Below are 21,020 nucleotides of genomic sequence, written 5' to 3' on the forward strand. Positions count from 1 at the left end.
ACAAAGAATGCTTTCAAAAATGGAAGTGTTAATTGTTTATTTTCATCAATCAACAAAATGCAGTGAATGAACAAAAGATAAATCTAAAACAAATGAATATTTGGTGTGACCACCCTTTGCCTTCAAAACAGCATCTATTCTTCTAGGCACACTTGCACCCAGTCTTTGAAGGAACTCGACTGGTAGGTTGTTCCAAACATCTTGGAGAACTTACGACAGATCTTCTGTGGATGGATGCTTTCTCACATCCTTCGGTGTCTTCATGTAATCCCAGACACACTTGATGATGTTGAGATCAGAGCTCTGTTGGGGCCATACCATAACTTCCAGTACTTATTGTTCTTCTTTTTGCTCTAGATAATTTATGCTCTAGATAAGCATCAGGGCAACTACAAGCCTAATCTTAAAAGTAGAGATAGTGTCTGTCTCCCGAATCCAAACTGGAAGCTGGTTCCACAGAAGAGGGGCCTGAAAACTGAAGGCTCTCCCTCCCATTCTACTTTTAAATACTCTAGGAACAACAAGTAGGCCTGCAGAGCGAGAGCGAAGTGCTCTAATAGGGTGATATGGTACTACAAGGTCATTAAGATAAGATGGGGCCTATTTAAGACCTTGTATGTGAGGAGCAGGATTTTGAATTCGATTCTGGATTTAACAGGAAGCCAATGAAGGGAAGCCAAAACAGGAGAAATATGCTTTCTAGTCCCTGTCAGGACTCTTGCTGCAGCATTTTGGGTCAGCTGAAGGCTTTTCAGCGAGTATTTTGGACATCCTGTCTTCACACAGAGACTGCTGGTGTCCTTCTACAGAGCCAACATCGAGAGTGTACTAACCTATTGCATATGCATCTGCTGCACAGTGGACCAGAGGAAAGCACTCCAAAGGATCATTAACACCGCCCAAAAGATCACTGGCTGCCCTCTCCCCACACTGGAAGATCTACACAATACTCACTGTCTTAAAAAAGCCCAAAACATTATAAAATATATCTCACATCCTGGCCACTCCCTGTTTAAACTGTTGCCCTCAGGCACTCAGTGTAAGGACAAATAGACTCAAACACAGCTCTTAGACTCAAACACAGCTTTTATCCAACTGTAATAACATGCCTGAATGCTGCTACAAAAAAATGTCCATCACGCCACTCAGCACTTCAAGTATTCTATTTATTTTATTTATTGAATTTTATTGTAAAACTTTTTTCCACTTTTTTAATTTTTTTGTATGAATTTAGATCAATTTGTTCTAATATAGTATGCCAAAATGAAAAAATAACTCCAAGTTTTTAAAGGTGAAATATGGAGGTAAAATCAAAAGTAGTCAAAAACGGTCAATTATACCCTGGACCCCAGAGGGTTAAAAAGCATTTTAATGATGGCATTGAGATTAATGTCAAAGATGCCCACTGCTCCCTTCAATTTTCTCTTGTTGCTACCTTGATTCCATTTTTCTTTTTCTTTTTTTTACACAGAGTCAATGAGTTTCCTTCTTAAACCATATTTTCTCTTGCATCATGGTGATGGTGATTATTCTTCTGCATCTAGTGGGAGTCCTTCACTGTGGGAAAATTGAAGCTTTTTTTCCCTTCTTCTCTTAGATAGTTTCTCTGAAACACTGTGGGTAACTTGAATGCAACGCAGCTTCTTTGAAAACTGTTTTTGTTTAGCATCGCTTTAGCTGCAGAAAGAAACCACACAGTAGAACATCCCATGCTCACTGTCAGTTGTCCACACTACATCATGGATGTCACAGCTCCGTGCATCAGACTGTGTAAGTGTCTATTTCCACATGAAAAATAAGCTTCAGCTTATTTATTAATCATTATAGTCACAATTCAATAATAGCAATTATTAAATTCCAAAGACTTAATAGTTAATTTTTCTCAACAAATTTTTGTACCAATTACGAGATTTTATAATACATTTGTCAGCAGCTGTAGGAATTTTTGTAAGTTGTAGCTGTTTTTGATTTCTTCAGTGATGACTCATGATCCTGCTGTGTTCACATGATCAAAAAGTTGGTGAGTGTCATAAGTTTCCTCATTAAACAGAATCAACCTTTTGGGATAATTAATCATGGTGAACAAAGACAGCAACAGTGTATTGAATATTGTTTTATCCAGACTGTTATACAAAATGCATCCAACACATTCAAAGTCCACTGTGTTTCACAAAGTAATTTCTATCATCTTGTGCTATTTGTGCTTAGATCTGGTCCACTTCTCAGCCTTAGAAACAACACTGATGGCAGATTCGAAAAAAAAAAATGCCATGTCATCACCAACTACTGTTTTGATTGGCAGGGTAACATGTAAGAGATATTTGCACTAATAAAGAGTAATACTCAGACCATTATCTTTACTGTTTAAAGTTAAAATGTCCACAATTTAGACTTTAATTGCAGAATATTTTATTAGAGATATAAATTCCACAATCAATTCACAGGTTCAAAGTTTGGACTTCCACTACCCCTTTTAGTGTCCCTGCTAGAATTTTCCCCTCTTTTCACCTCGAGTCTTCTGAACTGCTCATCTCACAGAAGACAAAGGGGAAGAACCCAAAATCTCTTTTATACCCAATGTTCCCTCTAAGCTGCGCACGTGCGCAATTGCGCACTGCTGGCACGGTCTCTGCGCACAGAAAACTTGCGTTGCGCACAAAAAAATCTAACCTGAATTTAAATTAAAACTTCAACAATTCTGTTTTGCAGTGTTAGTCAGTGGCTGCTCCGTATGGGATTAGAACGATGCCACCTTATCCCATAGTCCAGCCAATAATGCGATTCACATTCGTATATACGCAGCTAATCAACGTTGTTGACAGGCTATGACAGCGTCCTTATGTGCCGACACCGGTGTTTTAGCTAGCAAAGCGGCGTGGCTGATGTGGAGTGAAGCCCCGTTAATGACAACGTGTACAACCATTGGAGATGTGAGCAGAACAGACGGAACAACTGATGGAGAAAGTGTGAACTTTATACCAGTTTTTAAATTGTGTTGATAGGCCACGTAAAACCAGAGTTATGATAAAAATATCTGCAATGTTTGGTTTCCTTCCTGAGTACTGTCGTTGTTTATATTTACTACGGGAAGAAACGGTCTATAAGAAAAAACGCTCGAAAGCGCTTTCCTCCTGTGAGCAAAAACAAAACCAAAAACACCCCCACCCTTCCCTATTGGTCGAAAAAAGTACCATGTCGACCAATCAAAAAATGATATGGCAACATGGCATCTAGTTGTTAAGAAACGGGGGGAAGTTTTAGGAGTGACGGTGGTGTTTTGAGATGTAAGAGATTTGCAACATAGCGCAAATCTTATGTAGTTAGTGTGTAGTGTAGTCAATAGTTTTGTTGTGTGTGTCAGAAAAATGAGGCGACTGCTGAATGTTACAGGTTTTACAGGAGTGATACATCTCCTGTTGTCAGGCCTGCAGGTATCAGGCTTGTGATGTTCTCCTTTATGTGGACAGAAATTATTTTTGGAGTTGCACAAATGATTTGTATGGCAATATATTTGATGCAGAACACCTGATTGTTCTGTAAATAGTTTGAAATGTTTATTTAAAAAAAAACACCTTGGCTGCATTTAAAAAATAGCTGGGATGCCAAACTGAGTTACTTTTTAGAAGAAATAACTATATAATTAATTGCCCAACATTGGTCTTTATATGCTGTATTTTGCAGACAGAGTTACAGGACTCGCTCCCAGACCACAGACTCAGACTCATAATACAAGTCAGAGCTTTATAAAAAAAAAAAAAAAGAAGAAAGTTGTGTTTTCAAAATTTGAGTTCAAGTTATTTTTACTTCCAATAGTGTTAACATACTACACAGGTCAATGACTACATTTTTGTTTTACATTTTCATTGTAAGTGGGCTAAAGCAGTTAATTAAAAGTAGTCTAACATAAACGTAAATGCTGTAATTTGATTATTTAAATAAACCATGTAACTTGGATGGATTCAATGCTGGCATGACCACAGTGCACACGTCTGATGTCGCTCAGAGTGGTCCAAGGGGCCGCTCAGGGAGTTTGTGTGTTCGCTCAGACACGTGAAAAATTAGAGGGAACATTGTTTATACCCCATTTTTTACCTGCTCACCCTTTCTCCCCTTTCTCATACTGGGCGTCACATCTTCACATTTTGGACATCCAATCAAGTGGTTGATATTTTATCACCCTATGTCCACCTTATCTGTCACTCTCTGTCTCTCTGAATTATAATATGATTTAACACAAAGTTTGTACTTTTAAACTTTAAAATCAATTCATTACATCCTTTGTTTTTCTTAACATTCTTTAGCACATTTTCACATGAAAATTTATTGTAACATAATTCAAACACAGAGGAATACTTTCACATCTTTAAACTCTGTTAATTCACTTTTTAAAAATGATTTATTTTATTAAACTTCTTTTATTAAATCATACATTTTGTAGTCAGACATTTTCTTAAATTAGTGGCCCCAGGCTGTCACTTTCACCCCCCATCCTGCACCACACACCCACACACACACACCAAGGTCAGACTCTTGGTGAGGAATTAGACACAAAACTGTAAAGGTTGAAGTTGCTCATGAGCACTTACACACCACCACAAAACTCAGACATTAAAACAGTTATTTCCATTAATCAAACTTTGTTTCTCATTGAAATAGTGATCTAATATTGATCAAACTTATATTTTGATTCATCTTTGATTAAAATTAAAAAAGCTTCATTGAAGGAAATAGAGGGAAAGCTCCGTTTTAGAACTTTGACTTTGATAACTTTTTTAGGCTTTTAGTCTACACTAGTCCGGATAAATTTGAAAATGGCGTTTTCATCTTAAAACGCTCCGCGTCCACACTACCATTTTCAGTCGTTTTCACAGAGCTGTGAGTGCACATTGAAACGTCCAAAAATTGTTGCGGCAAAATGTTGAGGAAAAGCACCAAGTTTTTTAAATGGACTAACAATTAGGTGGAGTTTTTGCTGCGAGTAACACAAAAGTACAAAGTTGCAAAAGCGAGTGAGAATTAAAGAATTTGAAGAAAAGCTATCTGGAGCATGTACAAACTGATATTAATCTTTAATAGAGCTCTCAAAATTGAGAGCAAACAAAACAACTGCTGTAACAACTGCCCTCCGCTGTCTTAGTTTAATTGGTCACATGACTGCATCACATGGTTAAAATGCATCATGGTTTTCAAAAAGGCTCCAGGTACGCTGTCCACACTGCGATGCGAAAACACCATTTTTAAATGTATCCACTTTGAAGAACATCTTCAAAACGCTCCATTTTTCTTGACTGAAAACGCCGTCTCAGTGTGGACTGAAGGCCAAAACGGAGAGAAAAAGTTGCGATCTCACAACAATACAATACATACAGCATATTTTCATATTTTCTTCTTTCTCTCACAGTGTAATTCTTACTTTCACACAGACAGAAGATTAAAAAGATTACAAAAATATTGATACATTTTATCATAACAAAATCTCCTATGATAAAATACAGTCAAAATGTCTTGTTTAAGTGTATTTAAAGCAAATAAATAAAGACATATCAGGTATCGCATCGCAAAATGACAGCAATGCAAAATCCACGTTTTATTTATCGTGTTACTCTGTTGCTTGCTGAGGAAAAAAGAAAAAAAATAGGGTTAGGTTCACTACTGAAGACACTGGGAACATAAACTGAACACAACATGACAGTTTGTATGTGTGATTTTAGCATGAGACATATTAAAGAAAAACTCATCCTGGGTTCTTACACACCTGTTCATTGTTTCTCGCTTGTTTCTCTGACAGTTTCTTCAAAATCTTTTTCATTTCTTTGTTTCTCTCTCAAGTGTTTAATAATTTGTTCCTTGTCTTTTTCTAACTTTCCCTTTCTTTCTGTGATCTGGATTATAATGTTCTCTATTTCCTCCATTAGCTTTTCTGTCATCTTTAACAGTTCATCATGAACTTCTGTTCTCTTTTCCAGGTCCTTTTCTTTATTTGTAAGCTTTTGCCTTTGTTTGGTAAAGACAAAAGTCTCCAACATATTCATGATTTCTTTCTTCTCTGTCTTGTCCTCCTGAATCAGTGTGATGAGTTTTTCTCTCTGGTTCTTCAGAGATGTCTTCTGCTCCTTGAGTTTTTTAATGGTTTGTTGGACATGTTCTAAGTCTTCCTCATTGTTCTGAAACTCATCTTCAAGGCTTTTGTTTTCTGTTAGAATAAAATTGCAGGAAAAAAAATGTTTAAACCTAATATCGCTGAGAGCTAAAACACATACTTGGATGCTTCTTAAAACAAAACAAAACAAACAAACCAAAATATTTAGACTCTTCAAGACGATTAATTACTGTATAATATAATACTAATTTAAATTAAAAAATGAATAAAAACATGAAACAATCTTGAGTGGAATCTATATCCACATACATATCAATATAAGGGTTAACATAAATACCCTGTATTTAACTGTATTTATCTACAAGTATGTAGATCATAGGGATAAAATTTTGGTAATTTCTATGTATTACACATGTGCTGGCACTTCTAAATTACTATACCAGTATTAAAATGTAAATAAAGATAGTTTGAAGCATTACTATTACATTAGAGAAGTGCTGCCAATTTTATTCAAAATCACATATCTATTCATACATATTTATACATATTTCTCACATTTTAATTTCCTTTCACTTTGTTGTTTATAGAAGTAAATGAGTGCGAACATGATATTTTGATGGCAATACTTACAATCAGGATGAAGCACAAAAAGTTTTTTTTTTTATTATTATTGTTGCTATAACAATAATTTTACAGTGGGTGATTTCCTCAAATATCTTTACCTATCCCCCCCCAAATGTCTCAGTCACAATATAGGAAAAGTTTTACACATTCAGCAGGTTGCTGGTTATATTCTTTTATAAAAGTAAAGTTGTTGAGAGCCTTCAATTTTGCTGGTAAACCGCTGCCCTGCAGCAATTACATGAACTGCATCTTCAAAGCAACAATTACAAAGGCAATGAGATTACAAGATCACTGCTGTAATAATTTTGGTCATGCTGCAATCTCCATCCACTGTTTTCCCTAGGGTGCCTTTAACATTGTTGTTTATGTGTTTGTGTCATTTTTATTTGAATCACGTTTGTACTTCTTAGCCCTTTATTTTAAAGGCAGTTACACTAAAACAAGACATTAAAAAGGTCTGATGATAATTTGAGGTTGGGGTAAAAAGTACCATGAAGTTTGAACTTACTGGTTTTATTTTGTCCACACTTCCATATTAGGATTACTGCTGTCCCGACGCTTATTAAACAGACAGTCAAGTTGATGGTAATGTGAACAGCAGTATTAGACTGGACCATGAAGAGATCACCTGTGAATATAAGGAGACAAAATGTTCTAGATTCTACTTTCTGTAACTGAAAATTAATGTGAGTGATATAAAAAAAAAGGCATTTCTACCTGAAACATGGATGTGTGTCTCTTTGATTTGACTGATATTCTTCTGTTGAACTTTGCAGTTGAAGCTGTAGCTCTGTCCTTTCTCCACAGTCACTTTACTGCTGACAGCATAGAGGCCATCAGAACCTCTGACAATCTTTGTAGGTTCAACAGAAATGGGTTTTCCCTCACTGTACACCCACAACATCTGAGGCTCTGGATACCAGCCATTAGATTTACACTCTAACACCATTTTATTTTTGACATTAGTGAGTTCTATGACTGGTGAGGAAACTGAACCTGCAAAGAAAAGAAATAGTTACTGTTCGCCCAAATTTATCTCTGATCAATCTTAACTCACATTGTTCTTGTCCTGAGAGACTTATAGATTGGCCCAATGATATGTGAAATCAACATTGCCAATCTGGCAGGACAAAATTCGAATATTCTTATTTATTCCATTTGCTCCTGTCAAAATTCCTGTATATAGGCTGAAATTACTCTGTACCTATCCAAGTATTTCCTTTGTCAAATCAACGTTCCTCTGGTCCCTCTTGGTCGTTAAAAGGGCCTCCTTGGCTGTAGTGTTTTTATCATGGGGCCAACTCCCCCTCGGTTGGCTAAACGCCCATTTAGTGGGTGCACAAATCCCCTCCAATTATAAATACTGTTGGTTTTTGTTATGCACCTCTCTTATTTGTCCAGCTGTTCCATGTGCTACACTGGTCAGGTTGTGTACCCCTATGGCCAGAATACTAGATTGCCAATGATTCAGTAGGGATTCCCTCTTGTCAGTTTGTGTCGGTATGCTCAGTCCAAATATATGTTCAAGAAGCATTTTTTAGCCCAAATCAGAGCTGGTTTGGTTACCCAAAATAAATGCACTTCTATTCTCAACTCACATGTCTGTGATCCACTTTCTACTGGAGCTGACACAAGTGTTCCTTTATCCTACTTGTCATTCTGAGTGCCCTTTGATCCTCAATATCTATGTTGCTTAAAGTCTTTCTTCACATCTAAATTGCAAAGTGAAGAAATGAATCTAAATTAAATGAAACTTACCTACAGCAAGCGTCACCACACTTTCTGCATTAAATTTAGGTACAAGGCATTTGTATGTTCCTGCATCAGAGAGTTGCACTGTGGAGAGTTTCAATGAAACGTCTCCACACTGCAGTTTGTTGACAGAGAGTGATGTTCTTCCTGTGTACAAAGGATTCTGCTCAGTCAGAAGCTCCACACCCTCTCGCCTCACATAGACAGATCTAGGTTTGAGGTCCTTTCTGGACCAATCCACAGTCAGGTCAACAGCATCCACAGCAGGTTCCAGGTGGCATGGCAAAATGATGTCATCACCAATCATGGCCACTACTGGCTGAGTTGGACCAATCATCTGATGTTGACCTAATAAATTTAGGCACACAAACAAATTCTGCAGTTTTGTAATTCTGGAGACTTCATGAGTTTCCAAGATCAGGCTGAGTAAGATATGTAACTGATTTATTTAACTAAATCAACATAAACTGTTGTTGTTACAGTGTTTGTTTTCATGTTCTGTTAAAAACTAAAGGTAAGTACTTTAAACTGTGGATTTTCTAAATGTTGGTGTGCAACTTACCACCACAAGATTGTGTTAAAAAAATGAGGATCACAACATGTTGCAAAACCAAGCGATGTCTATCCTTTATACCACTCATTCTAGATGTCTGCAAAAAAAAGGGCATATATCAAATCTGCAAAAACAACACACACACTCCAGCCCTGGAGAGCTGGTGTCATGCAGGTTTTATATGTGTGCTTGATCCAACACAGCTTATTTAAATGGCTAAATTACCTCCTCAACATGTCTTGAACCTCTCCAGGGTAATGAACTAATCATTTGAGTCGAGTGTGTTGACCCAGGGTGATATCTAAAACCTGCAGGAGACCAGCTCTCAAGGCCTGGAGTTCGACACCCCTGCACTAAGCCGTTCTCATGCTAAAATGCCCTTAAAAAATTCCATTATTTTAAAATAAAATTCTTAAAAGGTAATCATTTAAAATGTACTCCTCTCCAGACAAACAGTTACAAGACAGATCAATTGCATTGCAGGAAATATGGATATTCAGTTAAAAGACAAACTGGAAAATTATGACTTTTTCTTTGTGATGGTCCCCGTTCCTCACCGGCTGACTCTGTGTTTTGTTTGTTTTTTTCCTTTGTGCTCTCTCTCTCCTCTGCCAGGGCGGTGCTCATTATGGGCTCCTGTCCCTGGCCCACGCACCTGTGCTCACCGTCACACCTGCAGCCAATCCCAGCTGATTTGGAGCACTATTTATGATGGCGGACCTGTGTCATCCTTCACTGGATTGTTGAGCCATCAGCATCTGCCCTGGACCCGAGCACTTGTTGCAGGCTGCTGAGTTTGCATATTTTGCTGTGAAGTACAGCCAGACTTTGACCGCTTCGCCTTGGGCATTTTTAATCTGTAGCTCTGCTCTAAAAGAACGTACGTACCTGGCCCCGCCTACTATCCTCGGAAACGTAAAATGATTGGCTAGAATCTAAAGTGTATCACAGCTCAGGAAAAAAAAGCACCGAAATAAAGCACCGAAATAAAGCACCGAAATGTGCGCTGCTTTTCAGTCTGGTTACTACCAGGGACATAGCAAACACTGAAATTAATTTTTTTGCATGCAGCAATGAATTTTGTTCACTCAAGTTTAGCTTTTCTTCTTTCAAAATAAATTTCTCCTCAAAATGCAACACGTGTACTTGCAAATTCTTTTTACGTGGTCTCATTCTTTTTTTTACATGTGCTCAGAATAGTGGCAAAAAAATAATGCCATAGTTTTTGACAACAAATTTTAGTGTTTTGTTATGAAGTTCTTGTTTGTTTGTTCCCTGTCTCAAAAACAAACACACACACACAAACCGCACAAACCAAAGAAACAAAAAAAAGATAACGACTTACCACAGATGAAGACTCCAGACTATGACACAGTGATCCAAACTTTCACTGTCGAAGTGAAATGAGTCACTGAAGCTGAGCAGGAAGCAGGAACTAATGAGTCACTGCAAACCTGACATTCCTGTCTGATCAGTTTCTAGTGTTCCATCTATTAGATAAACACTGAGCACTATGAACACAGGGACAGTTACCTTTAATTGCATATATTTCATCAATCAGATCAGTACAGATCATGTGTAAAACAAAGATGAGCTCAAAATAGTTTCAGCAGTTTCTTATCACCTTCAATAAGGAGCTCATGTTGTTGGTAGCATTTGCACTTCATTCTCTCTGTAAACACAACAGCTCTAAAAGTTTTGAACGTATTCTGATAAAACTCTGTAGGCTGTAGAGCAGGATCATGTTATAACAATTCAATTAAAATCTGTCTGACATCCACCAAAATCAACTTTATGATTTGTTGGTGGAAAATTGACAAAAAGACTTAAAACCTAGAAACTACTATGCTTAAAAGTACGCTGTATAATGTCAACATTTATAAAGTATAAAGATTTAAATTATCATATCACATTTGACCTCTGACCTCTTCCTAAGTTTAACAGATCAACCTGGAAGTTAAAGTAAAAGGAGGCAGCACAGCTGGAACTCTGTGTGTTCAGGGCACAAATCATCGTTCATATGTCACTTCACTGTTGTGATCTTTGTAAAGAATCATTTTTACCTCTAACATTGTTCTTTTCATTCACAACTGCTGTTTGCAGAGGTCCGGTTCGCAGCTCTGTTGACATCACCACAGTTTTAGCAACGTTTGACTCTGAAAAAAAAAGTTTTTTAATTAATAACAGAGGCAGATAAAATACTACATGACGTATCAAATAATAATTTCTCTAAGAAGGCTTAAAAGAACTTTATATAATGTCAAATTACTCATTAAAATTAAAGCTAGAATAGCTCAGTGCGACATCATCAACAGTGAGTTAGATATTAAACATTTCCTGGAAGAACTCACCAACAACCAGCCGGATATCTGCAGATCTTTGCATGCTCTGTATCTCTGGGAGGAAACATCTGTATATTCCATCATCTGAGAGCTCCACCTTCCTGATCTTGAGCGATGCGTTGCAGCTTTTCAGGCCTTGAACAGCTCCGACCTCCCAGCGTACCTCCACATCTTCATGTTTACGTCCTCCTGGTTTTGGTGGTAACAGTACACATACATGTGCTGGCTTTGTGCATCTTTGGGGTCAGGCGGAAGGACCAGTCTCCACCATTCCACTGTCACCTCCTTGTCCTAAACTGGAGAGGCTGCACGTGACACGGCAGGATGACATCATCACCATGAATGGCCACGACTGGCTGAGATGAACCAATCACCTGAAGATAACCTGAGACACAGAGAGGAAGGGTGAAATATAAAATACTGTGTTTTTAGAACAGGGTGAAGCACAAATATTCACATATTCACTGAGCCTTCTGGCAGAGTCAAAGAGTCCTGCTACACATGTTCAAACACTCCTGCATATTTCATGTCATAGTGAAAATCTTCGTAACAAAGCATTAGAGGAGGTCATCACACGAAGAAAAAGCAGACAGAGAGTGTTTTCAGAGTTCATCTAAGACACCAACAAACTGTCTGGTGATCCATTTCCACTCTGCAGTAATCCTTTCTGTTCTCCACTACGATATCACTATTATTTTGGATCACCAAACAGGACAAGAACAGACAACAGCAGACAGTGAGGTCTGCAGAAAACACCACTGCTGCTGAACTGACCTCAGATCAGGAAACAAGCAAGGAACATCACTGCAGAGCCATCATACCCTTAACACTGTAACAGCTCCTAACCTCTGGCCAAAAATGGTAGCACTTTCTATTACAGCGCAGTAATAAGGGGTAATAGTAGGGTAACAAGCAGGAAACAAGATGGTAAGAGTGTGGTTACTTATTACTATGCAATTACCAAAGGAAAAACCAGGTAATATCCAGGTAATATCATAGTAGCAATAGTGGTTACAATTGAGTAATATTATGCTGGAATTAATGTAATTGGATAACAAAGGTCCCAAAACTGGGGGTAACAATGTGAAAATAGAGCTCTGTCATAAAGTGGGAACACGGAAGAAACAAGACCGTAATAATGTGGTAATTTCTAAGTTATTATACCTGTGGTAGTTTGTGTAATAAGCACAATAAAAACTGCAAAATGCAAAACAGTCTAGTTCTATTTAATAGCATATTAATAAACTATTAAAGCAAACTTAAAAACTGTGTGATTATTGCCTGGAAAAACCTGTGGTAGGTTCTGTATAATAAGCATAAATAGAAACAGCCTGCAACAAGCTGGCAGCCAGTCGGTGGCAGACTGCTGCCAACTGGGAGTCTGCACTTTCAATTTTATCCGTGGATAATGTGACTTTAGCTAACATTTGCCTCTTTTTTGGCTTGCCCTGTAGAGCCATGCTTGCATAAACCAATGAATTATAACAATACATTTGGAATCAAGTCCATATTATAGGTTCTGCTGTAGGACTGCAGGATAAGTAAAACCTTTTTTTATTTTTTAGTTGTATTTAGGACCATGTGTCTTGTAGTTTTTTTGTTTTCTTTAAAAATAACTCTCACTGAACCACCACAGTCAATCTGTCAACATGTTTGTACTCTCTTCTCAAATTGCCTTCATATTATTATTATTATTATTTTTTTGCTTTTTAAAGAACTTATTTTAACATTGCACTCATCAACAAACAAATCGTCCCTAACAAAAAAAAGTAACTTCAAGGACCAAATTAAATTATATTCATATTTTATTACATGTCATTTATTACATTTATTACAGGCCACAAGTAGGGGTGACATGGGCCTAAAGAGAGAAAGAGTTTGAGACACCTGCTTTAATTAGATGATCACATGACACAGATATAAAATGGTAGAATATGTTCTCAATTATAATTTACCATAAATGTATTGCTCAGGAATAGAACAACTTAAAAGACTACAAAGGCTGAACAGCTAAGTCCTACTTATTATTTCTCCATTATTCACTTTTAGTGTTGTTCCAGCGTACATGGTTCATGTCACAGTCCTGGTTTTGGTGACCTGGGCCCTGGTTCAGGAAGCCGGTTTAGTGGAAAAACTGAGTAAGTATACCCTGAGTTAACGAAAACTCTGGGTTTTCGGTTTCACAAAGCGAGTTCAGATGAAGCCTCAGTGAGTCACTATGACGACACACTCCGTGAAGCTAACCTGCCCCCTAGCAGGTTTACTACAACTAACCCTGACTGTCTCCGCCCCTTTGTCGGAAACCTGACAGTAGGAAGTGTCGGACATGGCGTGCCCCTTCCTTGAAGAGCCAGTAGATGTTGAAGCCCAAATTCTCCGCAGAGCTCTCCGCCGGGAGAGAGTGATTAGAGCGCGTTTGGACATTTTATCATTTCCTGATGATTTTCTGTGCGAACGTTACCGTTTCTCAGCACAATCTATAAGGTATTTGGATAACATCCTCAGGCCATATATTGCTCATGTGACACATCGTGGACATTCTCTCAGTTCTGTACATATTCTTTGTATTGCACTTCGGTTTTTTGCAAACGGGAGCTTTCTGTATAATATTGGTGACGCTGAGCACGTTTCCAAGGCTACCGTCTGTCGGGCAGTCAGGAATGTTACAGTTGCACTGAAACGTCTCCTGTACTCGTCTGTGGTGTTCCCCGGTCACAGACCCACAAGATTTATCAAAGAGAGATGCCACAAAATTGCAGGTATCAGGATGACCAAAACTTAATTTATGATGTGGTGATACTTGGACTACTACTTAAATTTTACATTTATTTTCAGGGTTCCCAGGCGTGATTGGCTGTATAGATGGCACTCACATTCCAATCATTGCTCCTTCAGTAAATGAAGGAGACTATGTGAACAGGAAGTCTTTCCACAGCATTAATGTGCAGGTACATAGTTCCCTGTAGCATTTCAAACTAACAAATTATTTCATTATAGTAATGGATGCTAATTTGTGTTCTCTGCACTGTGAAGATCATATATGATGCTGCCAACATTATCACAAATGTGGAAGCCAAGTGGCCAGGCTCTGTCCATGACTCACAAATATTCCGTGAATGTACACTGAGCACAAAATTTGGACATGGTGAGTTGAGAATACTTTAAAATATATAAAGACCAATTGCTTCAGGGACATTTGAACTGAAGTGTATCCTTCTGTCTTAGGAGAGTTCACTGGCTACTTGCTTGGTGATAGGGGGTATCCATGTTTACCCTATTTGCTTACCCCTTACTCTGACCCTGAACCGGGCCCACAGCAGCGATATAATCTGGCTAATTGCAGGACAAGAGCCAGAATTGAAATGACTATCGGAATGCTTAAGGCCCGGTTCCAGTGCCTGCAAAGACTCAGGGTCACCCCAGAAAGGGCATGTGACATTATTGTGGCATGTGTGATTCTTCACAACATTGCCACAATTAGAGGAGAACACTGTCCTTCTGAACCAAACATCAGCAGTGATCCAAACCATGAACATCCTGACCCTCCCACGGACATACAAGATGGAAGCGCAGTCAGAGACACCATATGTCACAATCATTTCTTTTGACCCATCACCTCAACATGTTGAAAGAAGAATAAACAGATTTTTTGTTCAACTGGCTTTATTGGTCGCCTGTATTTCCTGTACACAAAGTATTAAAAGATGTAAACCTCATAAAGTGTCTCTGTTGCTTCCTCCTCTGTAACAGCTGTCAATGTTTCTTCATTATTTTCCTAAAGAAATAAACAACATTGCTGTTCTACTGTAAACTCATATAATCTGTGGAGTATTACTCACAACTGCATGTTGGTCTGGCTCAACAGGAGGCTGCACCAGATGCAGTACACCACCACCATCAACTGATAGAATATGAGGTTTATACAGGTCACTTATAACTTACAAGGGACCAAATGGCAATTAACAAACATACCAATCACCTTACACTTCATTGTCATTATGCTCTCAAAGACAACCAAGACTGAGGGAAGGCAAAGTCAGTAGGAAAATAACTTCACTACAAAATAATCCATTATGGTAAAGAGTTTATCAAATGAATGAGTAGCACTGCGAAGGTGACTGTGAAGAAAGGATGTATGCACATCATGTATTATTTTGAATTTACCCCCTATGTAGGCACTTGTGTCTTGCGGGGTTATTGACTCAGAGGATGTCCCCGCAGACATGCCTTCGGCCACAGGGCGCCCACTGTTTTGGCTGAGGGCCAACTGCTCAGCCTCTGTGAGTGGTGGTGGTGGAGGACCCCCACCTGTCTTTCGGGCCTCCGCTTTTTTTCTGTTGGCTATAACAGGCCACATTTGAGCATACAGAGTAAGCAAATATGTACTTGTATGTGCTCAGATAATTTCAATAAGTGCTTACAGAAAGAAAATTAATGTAGCCTCTAACTGCAATTGATTTACATGGGACAAACAGACCAAGCACTATGGCTCATTACACCTTACCTGTTTGGACTATATTTTTATATTTCATTTTTACTTGCTGCCAGGAACGTTTGGGGCCTGTTGGGTTGCACCTGCGCTCACATCACATCACAACATAAAATGTATAAAATAACAAATAAAATAACATATGATAAAATAACGTGTTAAATGGGTGGAAATCCCTAGATCAATGTTTATATTAACACTCACGCATTGACTCTGTCGGCTATGTTTTGCCATGCATGCTCCCTGTCTTTTGCAGCTGTGGCTGTGTTACTTTTTTTTCCGCAAAATTTGCATGTTATAATAATAATAATGGATACTTTATTGATCCCCATGGGGAAATTACTTGTTTTTCTCTGCATTTGACCCATTCACTCAGTGAAGCAGTGGGCAGCCCACTAAGCAGGTGCCCAGGGAGCAGTGTGTAGGGACGGTACCTTGCTCAGGGGTACCTCAGGGTAGCCGTTAAGTGGATTCGAACCGCCGACCTTCCGATCATGGGACGACCACTTTACCTACTGAGCTATCCCTGCTGAGCTATCCCTACCTACTGAGCTATCCCTGCCCATTATCGGCATATGCTGCCATCAGAATTTCGGCGTCAAGCGCTGTAAAATACATTGACCGTGCCTTCTTTCCCTCCGTCTCCATGGTGACTCGCTTAATCTGTGCTCCGCTTATCAGGGCTTTATGTATCCTCGTCCGCGCGCTTCACTTGGGGTTAAAGCAACTCCGCGTTGACTGAACTACTTGTTATCAGCCTTTCTGAAACCGAATATTCCGAGTTGGACAGTTCGGGGTTACTAAACCCTGCGTATCGTTTTTCACTCTGAGTTTTCTAAACCGGCTTCCTGAAACAGGGCCCTGTAGTGTTTTGTGTATTGTTATTGTTTTTTTTTATGATTTCTTTGTGGTTTGTGATTTCTAGTGTTTTGTAGTGGTTTAGTTCTGTGCCTGTGTGTCTCCTGTTTTACTTTGAAGGTCCGTGTCTCATGTTAATGTTTCTGGTTTTGCTCCCTTGTCTCGTTAGATCGGATTTGTCCCAGCTGTGTTGCCCTCCTGTCTGTCATTCCCTGATTGCTCCATCTGTGTATTTAATCCCTGCGTTTCTCTTTGTCAGTGTCGTGTCGTACCCTTGTTCTGGCCTTTGTGTTTTGTTTCCAGTTCAGTTTCCAGCCCTCGTAGTTTTGTTCTGTTTTTTGACTAATTCCTGCAATAAAGCAGTGGAGTTAGAGTTTAAATTCTGCCTCCACGAGTCTGCATATTGGGTTCTTTTTCCTGCCTGGCTGCACACAGCCATAACAGTTCACACAGTCAGCTTGATATACTGTTGATAAAGAAATTCCCTCTCACAATGGGAGTACCTGTAATCATAACTCTATGATAGAATGCCAAAAATACATAATAATTTCTTGTAATACTGTGTGGTATGTGCCATATTTATGTAATGTTGATACTTCATTTGTAAAATATCACGTCACATATAAGATGTACCAATGAGAAAATACATAAATTATGTCAATACTCATATCTTAAATACACATTTATATAATTTTTTTGTGGTCTACTTTTCCCTAGCTCTCCAGTCACATGATCATATGACACATGACTTCAAGTACTCTTCCACCCTTTTGTATCCTCCTGTCAAGGTCTGTGTGCGATAGGCAGGAAGGGAGGAAACAAAAACTCCAGGATGCGCCTCTGTCAGTGTGCCCCGGGCAGCTGTGGCTACAATGTAGTTGCCATCACCAGTGTGTGAATGTGTGAATGACTGAATGTAGTGCAAAACGCTTTGGGCTCCTTAGGGACTAAATAAAGCGAGGCCATTTACTTAAACTCAAAAAAACCTCAGCTTTATTGCACGAGTTAAAACTAAACTAAACTAAACTAAACTGGAAAAAGTGAACAGAACACACAGGCAAGTAAAAGGATGTGACGCAACACTGAACAGAGGAAAACGCAGACAATAAATTAAAGGAGTAAATGAGGGCCAGGAGGGAAACACAGCTGACACTAATTAAACAAGAGACGCAACACTATAAACACAGACAGCTAAGGGAGCACAGAGACAGGAGTAACTTGAAACACGACTGACTGGGGAAGAATATAAACATAAAGACTGAACTAAACCTACACTAAACACGAGGAGACAGGAACAAAGCCTTGTATTTACAAAGTAAAGAAGAACTAGAGAACGGAAAATACAAAACAGAAAGAAAAACACAAGTAATCATAAACCACGATGAAATCACAGATTAATAATAAAACTAAAGTCAAAACACTGAGTCACCAGTGATTAAAGTGATTAAAGTTTTAGACATAATTTTTTTTTTTTTGGAGTGCCAAATACTACTACTACTACTACTACTTTCCCTTGTATAAAAATGCCCCATTCACTTCCACTAAAACCACATTTTTTTAATCTCTCTGCCATTGTAGTATAAAAACATGCTTTATTTAATTTCATTTTGAAGAAAAGTTGTGATATTTGACATTTTTACTTTACTTCACCAGATTTAACCATTTTGCCATTCTAGGCCAATTGAAAACATTTATTTTGGAAACTCCAACAACACCAAAAACTTAAACAACATAAGAACACCACTGAACATATGCAATGTGGAAAAATTTAAAATAATAATAATAATAATAATAATAATAATAATGGATTGCATTCATATAGCGCTTTTTGAGACCCTCAAAGTGCTTTATAATTCCACTATTCATTCACTCTCACATTCACACACTGGTGGAGGCAACTACAGTTGTAGCCACAGCTGCCCTGGGGCAGACTGACAGAAGGGAGGCTGCCATATTGCACCATCAGCCCCTCTGGCCAACACCAGTAGGTGGTAGGTGAAGTGTCTTGCCCAAGGACACAACGACCAGGACAGAGAGAGCAAGGGGATCAAACCGGCAACCTTCCGGTTACAGATGAGCTTCCCAATCCCCTGAGCCACGGTCGCCCCAAAATGAAAACATCCAGGCTTTGAATGAGAAAAAGTGTGTGTGTGTGTGTGTGTGTGGGGGGGGGGGGAGAGAGAGAGAGAGAGAGAGAGAGAGAGAGAGAGAGAGAGAGAGAGAGGATTTTATGGCAGATTTTATACACAAAGGTGTTAAAACAGAGTATGGATGGCATGTGAAAGACCCTAGATTTCAAAACTTGGACTGAAAAGAAGATTTCCTACTAAAATCTGTGCCACAAGCTATAACACAGCCAAAATGATCGCCAAATCAAAAGAAAAAAAGTTTTTAAAAAATGCACGTAACAATGCCTTCAGATCCGGAGACGCTCAGGCCTACAGTACGTTACAGGGGGGCATCAAAGAGGCCAAGCACAGCTACAAGCTGAAGGTGGAGGAACACTTTGTCCACACTGACCCACGATGCATGTGCCTGCGCATCCAGGTCATCTCTGGCCACAAGCCTAGCAATTCCAAGGAAAAGCAAAGCAACAAGGAAAAGTCTGCCTAAACCCTCCCCTTGATGACTGCCATAACGTCATTCTCACCACAATGCACGTCCATAACGCACTGAGCAGTATCAACCCTTGCAAAGCTGCTGGCCCTGACAGATTTAAACCCAATGGGAGTATCCCCCCCAAAGAGGGACAAAAGGACCCACTGACGATCCTCTAATCACCTGAGCCAAGGTGTGAAAGCGGGTGTGGGTCCCAATCAGCCAGGGTTTCAGGTGAATCCCTGGAAACAAGACAAGACAGTGGAATGCTAGACAGAATAGGAAAATACACACAAGAGCAAAAGTAACTTGGTGTGTGTTTGTGTGTGTGTATATGAGTGTGAGATACTGCAGATAAGTGCTTGGAAGTGACGTGTATGAAGGTGTGTGCGTGCGTGTGTCAGTCTAGTCACTCACTGACAAACACTTAATAAACAGGAGAAAACGTACACCAATATATAGCCAGTTCATCCCTTCTGCTTTATTGCTGTTTAAAAATGGTCACAACGATTTAAAATACTGTACACAAAGCCTAGGATTCTTAGATCAAACAAACAAACACACACACACACACGATTAAGCACTACAAGTTGGGAGGCTGAGGCTTCAGCAAACAGCCTGATTTAAAAATGATTTAAAAATTAAAAACATTTACATTGACAGGGCTCTAAAGAGTCTTCCATTAACGGAAGAACTTAAGCAACAAATTTGTGTTGAGGATTTTTCATACAGTTATTATAACTATAAATTGACTATTAATTGCTTTCACATCAATTCTTGATGTTTCTTTTGTGCCAACAAGAAAACAGTTTATTTTTCATTATGCATTCATTTGTTTGGATATCTTATTTAATATTGGGTTAATTTGGTACATAGTTTACAATCTGTATAGTCTACAGATTGTAAACTATGAACAAGATTAATATTTAAGTTTTTTTTCTTGTATTTCTGTAATGATACAACCATCAGTTACATTATTTTTGTATTAGTATGACAAAAGTCAAAGTAACAATGCGAGCATGGGAAACATGAACCAGCCTGCTAGTTGTGTCAGATGCAGCAAAAGTCTGAAGTGGTTACTTGTTCCACCCACTGATATGAACGTAATCACAGAGGCTTAAATTACCACAAGAGAAAATCGGTCTCAGTGGAAACTACTTTCGTAAAACTACTTCGTAGCATTGCAACATTTGATATTAAAACTGTTTGAGGACACTGCCGTAACACTTTAGTCTTCAGCAAAACAATATGGATATCAGAGCTCTCGATATCAGACTGTGTGAGTAATTTCCACATTTGAAAAAAATACATAGAAATAAATTAGATAAATAAATGCATAATTTACTTAAATTAATCTTGTAAAAAAAAGTATCAATGTTATTCATGTTTTGCTGCAAAGGACTGCATTTTTATGAAATGGTTATGAGATGTCAACTTTGTCACATATCTTTGTTCCACATTACAAAAAGGTTATAAAGTTAAAAATTTTTTAAAAAGTTAAAAATGTTGTCTAAAATATGTTTATTTCTGTTTGTTTTACTTAAAGACAAAGTAGCCTAGAGCATACGTGGGTCACGTATGATGAATTCATATATTAGTACCTGTAAGAGTCAGCAGATACCTTCATAAATCTGCCTTTATCTCTTCAGCGATGACCATTATGATTCTGCTGGGTGTTCAGGGTGAGAGAGTTGGTGAGTACCA

The 21,020-nt window shown here is 38.5% G+C and overlaps 1 protein-coding gene and 1 long non-coding RNA gene across 2 annotated transcripts; one reads left to right on the forward strand and one right to left on the reverse strand.

Annotated features, from left to right (window-relative positions):
* Positions 1-4,302: 4,302 nt before the first annotated feature.
* On the reverse strand, positions 4,303-9,186 carry LOC113017449 (butyrophilin subfamily 3 member A2-like). Its single transcript, XM_026160601.2, has 6 exons — positions 9,039-9,186; positions 8,483-8,824; positions 7,442-7,720; positions 7,233-7,352; positions 5,756-6,193; positions 4,303-5,614 (listed from the first exon to the last, which is right to left on the reverse strand). The coding sequence occupies exons 1-5, from the start codon at positions 9,142-9,144 to the stop codon at positions 5,760-5,762; spliced, it is 1,281 nt and encodes a 426-aa protein (XP_026016386.2). The 5' UTR covers positions 9,145-9,186; the 3' UTR covers positions 4,303-5,614; positions 5,756-5,759.
* Positions 9,187-14,375: 5,189 nt separating this feature from the next.
* On the forward strand, positions 14,376-15,091 carry LOC145422302 (uncharacterized). Its single transcript, XR_013903595.1, has 2 exons — positions 14,376-14,516; positions 14,597-15,091. It is a non-coding gene; the product is annotated as an uncharacterized LOC145422302 (long non-coding RNA).
* Positions 15,092-21,020: the final 5,929 nt, after the last annotated feature.

This window comes from Astatotilapia calliptera, chromosome 3, assembly GCF_964374335.1.
Source record: "Astatotilapia calliptera chromosome 3, fAstCal68.1, whole genome shotgun sequence".
Classification (NCBI taxonomy): Eukaryota; Metazoa; Chordata; class Actinopteri; order Cichliformes; family Cichlidae; genus Astatotilapia; species Astatotilapia calliptera.